Source organism: Prunus mume, linkage group LG5, assembly GCF_029339155.1.
Source record: "Prunus mume cultivar Tortuosa linkage group LG5, ASM2933915v1, whole genome shotgun sequence".
In the NCBI taxonomy this organism is placed as follows: domain Eukaryota; kingdom Viridiplantae; phylum Streptophyta; class Magnoliopsida; order Rosales; family Rosaceae; genus Prunus; species Prunus mume.
In genome coordinates, this window is record NC_142702.1 from 13224848 (window position 1) to 13230277 (window position 5430).

Here is a 5430-nt window from a genome sequence, read left to right on the forward strand (position 1 = left end):
GTCGGCAAAAGGAATATTTATGTCCCAAAGAAAGTGTGCCTTAGATTTATTGCAAGAAATTGGTATGTCAGCATGTCAACCAGCTAATACTCCAATAGAGGAAGGATTGAAGTTGTGTATTGATCCTGATGCCTGCTGATAAAGGAAGATATCAAAGACTTGTAAGGAGATTAATGTACCTGGCACACACAAGGCCGGACCTTTACTATGCTTTAAGTATTGTTAGTCAATTTATGCATAATCCTGGAGAACAACACACGAGTGCAGTAATGCAAATTTTGAGGTATTTGAAGTCTTCTCCTAGAAAAGGAATTCTATTTTCCAAAAATGATGATCATCGAAAAATTGAAGCATATACTGATGTTGATTGGGCTAGTTCATTAGATGACAGACGATCCACTTCTGGGTACTTCACCTTTATAGGTGGTAATCTTGTTACATGAAGATGTAAGAGGCAGAATGTTGTCTCATGCACAAGTGCAGAAGCTGAATATCGAGGTGTGGCACTTGGGATTTGTGAGGTTTGACAGATTTTTTATCAAGGAGAAATTGGAAGCAAAGATTATAGAATTGCCCAAGATTCGATCAGAGGATCAGCTGGCTAATGTCCTCACCAAAGCAGTATCAAACCAGTTGTTTCTAAAGTTTGTAGACAAGTTGGGCATATTTGACATCTATGCACCAACTTGAGGGGGAGTGTTGAAATATTATAATATATTATTACTATTTATACTTTTGGTTACTTTTGGCTAAAAGCCTTGTGATTGGGATTTTTGTCAAGATCCGTTGTCTCTTGTAAAGCATATATATTAACTCCAAGAGAGATGAATAAAATAACAACACATTTTCACTCCTGAATTTCAACTGATTTCATGCCGAACATTGTGGGCAAGTTGGCGTCCGTCATGAGCATTCTCATTTTAGTGCCTGAGGCTTGAATGATGTTGGTCAAAGAAGGTGGAATTTTGGTGTTGGTGGATATCATAGAGGTGAGGTCGGAGAGGCGGCGATATTGCTTCAAATTTGCGAGAACAGTGTGGCAACATCACCATGCAATACCTCACCAGAACTCAACATCGAAAACCTCAAAGTCCTCAAAGTTTTAGGCAAGGGAGTCATGGCTCCAACCCTTCTACTCGCTACTTGTTCGCGTTGTGCCTGCTAGAATGTGATTCACCTTGGCTTTGATCCCTCCTCTCATCCATTTTCCTCCCAATCCATTCCTTCTCTATTGGAGGGCTGTTTACCAGTATTTTGGCTAGATTTTCCGCTTGGTTGTGATAGTGATTTTATTGGCGTCTCTTGTGGTTTTGTTGTCCTTAGAATTTTTTGTGACAACGAAGTAGCAGTGCGCTGGTTGTTTCCTTGGTGGATTTGGAGACATATGAGGTGGTTGAGTGGCTTGTTGTGCGCTTACAATTTCTTGAGTTGTAATTTGCATCAACTCTTTGTGAGTTGGGTTGTGTTTGTAGTCTCTACTTGTAGTTTCTACTTTCGAGAGTTTAAAAGTTGTAGTTGGTAGTTTTAGGCATTGCAGTTTATGTATACCTTGTTCAGGTATGCGCCTTTTATGCCGAAATTTCCTTGGCCTTATGTAGCTATATTAGTAGAAATACACCTTGTGTGCTTGATGTTGCCATTGTGTTTTTATGTATCTGGATTAACCTTGTGTGGTTAACATATGCTCCCATATTTGTATTAAAACCTTTGTGATATTTGTTCTAACCCTTGTGGCTTGTGATATTTTTGCCTAATTATAAATACATTATTGCTTTTCTTTATGGAAAATAAAACAAATCATGAGCTAATAACTAGGAATAATCCCTACTCAAAATAATGTGCTCAAAAGAAAAACAGAAAAAACGTCTTTAATGCTAAACTCTCGGCCTAGTTAAGTGGACGTGAAGTATGTTTTTTTGGGGGGTCAGAACGCGAAGAATGTTTAGGTTACTAATTTTTTTTGTTTGGTGGCGTACTTTGTAGTTGTTTTGTTTTTCCTTTGATATAAGGACCGAAATTCAATATGTTATTGATCCCATAATTTTACTGGAACCTCTCAAATACAATACATGCATGCAATTTGCAAATACGAACTTATATGTATTCAGTAAGGCATGCAAACATAAACTTATATACAATTCATGAAATTTTGTCATATTAAACAACTAAATTACTTAAAATAAGGACAAATTGTTCTCATGAGAATATGGCTACCTTTCCACCAATCAACGATGATTTGATGTTCAATTTACATGCACACTACAATATACTACATAACCAGTAAAATGGCATTGAGTTTCAAACTGATAGACTAGTCTGTGCGTTCACCTAGCTGATGAAGTAGAAGTTTGCTTGGTCTTAGAATATGCTTGATTCAAGCTGTCTTGATCGAGATCACCCACTGGCATCTCTTGTGGACATAGAAAAGGCTTGGGAGGCATTTTCAGGAATTCAACACCCCCCTCGAGCATCTCTATGACTTTCTTCATCGAAGGACGATCACTTGGCTTCATTTGTATACACCATAAGGCCGTTATAACCATTTTTTTCATGATTTCCTTTTCCTCCTCTGGTACATTGCCCATCTCCAAGTCCTTCCCCTCGTTATATTGATCATAAACCCATGAAGGGAAGTAGATTTGGCTTGAATGCTCTACAAATGCATTCAAATTCTTCCTTCTGCTTGTCATTTCCATCAACAACATTCCAAAACTATAAACATCAGCTTTAAACGAAACACCCCCAATATTCTTGTAGAATAGCTCAGGAGCCATGTATCCCATTGTTCCTCTTGCTGCTGTCAAAGAGACAATGCTATTATCCACTGGATATAATTTTGCAAGCCCAAAGTCAGAAATCTTTGGGATGAAATTCCCGTCAAGAAGAATATTGTGGGGCTTGATGTCAAAATGTAAAATTTGCATGTCACAACCTTCATGAAGATATTTGATCCCTCGAGCCACTCCAAGAGAAATCTCAAATGCCTTTTTGCAATTTAAGGGGATACTTTCATCTTTAGAATAAATGTACTTATCAAGAGACCCATTTGGCATGAAGTCATATACTAGAGCACGCTTTGATCCCTCGGCGCAATAACCAACAAGTTGCACCACATTAACATGGTGAATCCGACCAATTGTAGCTACTTCACTGATAAACTCTTGCCCGTTAGCTTTTGGCTTGCCTAACATCTTAATAGCTGCAAAACGGCCACTTCGTAATTTCCCTTTGAACACAGATCCATAGCCACCCTCACCCAGCTTGTCCTTGAACCCACGGGTCATCCTTTTAATATCATGATAAGAGTACCTTATTGGGATGAAGTTGTTCTCACTCCGCAGAAAATCTTCTATGGTTGTATACATTGAAAAATGCCTTCTCCGCCATTTATAGATCAAGATGCCAACACACAACATATATCTTGCCAGAAAAAATCCAACTGTGGGAAAATTACAAAATAGTACTCATTACTTCCTCTTGCTTCTAAATTCATCCGTAATAAATAAATATTAAACCTCTCCAATAACAAATATATTAAAGCAAGGGACAAAAGCTCATACCGAAGATAAGGGATATCATCACTCGATATTCTACAAGAAATACAACAGAAGTGAGCAACAGTAGATGAATTTAAAAAGTTTGAAAAGTCAAAACCTAAAAATAGTAAGCAACATCACTCGTTATTTACTATTCTTATTGTGTTTTCTATATTGGGGGAGGGAAAGAGGGAAAATTACTTTTTGGTTTGGTGTATATTGTTGTAATTGTTCTTATCACTAGAACTATATATACATCCACAACAGTCTATTAAGCATGAAAGGATATGAACCAAGAAGGATCAATTGTAACATCCCGACCCAAATTTAATATTCGTTTAAGTTAAATGAATTTAATAAATTATGAAATACAATTTTGCCCCAGAGATAGGGGTAATTTGGTTACTTTTAAATCTTGAAGGATTTTGGGGAAATGAATGGTACTAATACGTAGATTATACCGAGATGAGTCCGTAGACACGTAGTGGGCTCAAATCAGAGTTGTAATGAAAAAGTTACAATAAAAAAGAAATATAGTGGCAGAACCGTAAATAATTCAAAAAATCAGATTTTCCTTCATTTCTCTCTCTCTTTCTCTCTCTCTCTCTCTCTCTCTCTCTCTCTCTCTCTCTCTCCTGCCCGTTCGACAAACCCTCCCCAAGAACTTGAATGGTTTTGCCTCGCCACCGCTTGTCTGGGTGGTCCCAAAGCGAGTGCCACATTCCTCTACCCATCCCGACCCTTCACCGCGCCGCCACCACAACCTCATTTCGTGGAAAACACGAAAGAACAGCCGGTTTTGACCCAAACTTCCTAGAGCACGTTCTAGCGATTTCGACCACCAATTTCTTCGATCTAGGTATGCTTTTTCATCCTCTCAATGTGTTCTAGCTGATGGTTGGGTTGAATAGGATCGATTTCTTCATTTTGTAACTTGATTTAGCGATTGAAGTTTTCGCGGTTTCAGCCCGTAATTCTGACCATCTTCGTCCACATTTTGGCCTTAGTCCAAGAACAAAAGTTGCTACATTCATTATTCTGATCATGTAGGAATAGGTATGGACTGGAGGTTTGGAGATTTTTTGATCGCATGCGGTGGCACGTGGGCCACTTCGTGGCTGGTCTTTGGGTTCTAAAATGATCCCCATGTCGTCCCGAGCACGACGGTATACTTGGAATTGAATTTGGTTATCGTTTGACTGTCGATTGGATATCGCATATTGGGCGTTATCCGGGTTCGATATGTTCAGGCCATTGAATTGACTCCAATTTCATATATGTTGATCTAGGCATCTCTAGGACCGTGTAGGAATTTGTGGATCGTGAATTGTTGTCTCGGATGCTCCGATTCAATAACTTAAAGTTTGGGTTAAACGATAACCGTCCGATCTTGCAATCACGAGAGATCCGGCCGTTCGATTCGGACCAAACTTGTAGTACATGCATTATAAACCTTGTTGAACTCGTCGAAACTTTCGAAGTAGAAATCAGAGGTCGTGGGCTCGGTGGGCCCGGTTGACTAGATTTGGAAAGTTTGACTACTCAGTTGACCGAGCGTCTCCCGAGGCTATTCCACCACCCAAAACACGTAATTGGACCCTAGGACGTCTCGTTCATTGTACACACACTTGAAACCTGGGAAACTAGGATTTTATTTAAAGTTCTCGTTTGAAGTACTTTACATTAATGTAGCCCTCGTATATTGAAATAGGTACTCCAGCTACTCGAACGCAGCAGGCGGGACCCTCTCAAAGTCAAGCAGCGTGGGACTACTTGTGAGTGGACTTTGTTTTCAAATAACAAGCATTATTTTATGATGGAAAAACTATGCGTATTGTTTTAATGGTTTGTTGAGTTTATTATATAATCAATTGTTGAACTTGATATTTTTGTA

At 38.9% G+C, this 5430-nt stretch overlaps 1 protein-coding gene across 1 annotated transcript; it reads right to left on the bottom strand.

Moving 5' to 3' along the window:
* Nucleotides 1-2115: 2115 nt before the first annotated feature.
* LOC103331244 (rust resistance kinase Lr10-like) lies at nucleotides 2116-3590 on the bottom strand. The gene is made up of 2 exons (XM_008233863.2): nucleotides 3561-3590; nucleotides 2116-3439 (listed from the first exon to the last, which is right to left on the bottom strand). The coding sequence occupies exons 1-2, from the start codon at nucleotides 3577-3579 to the stop codon at nucleotides 2325-2327; spliced, it is 1134 nt and encodes a 377-aa protein (XP_008232085.2). The 5' UTR covers nucleotides 3580-3590; the 3' UTR covers nucleotides 2116-2324.
* Between the last annotated feature and the right edge of the window lie 1840 nt (nucleotides 3591-5430).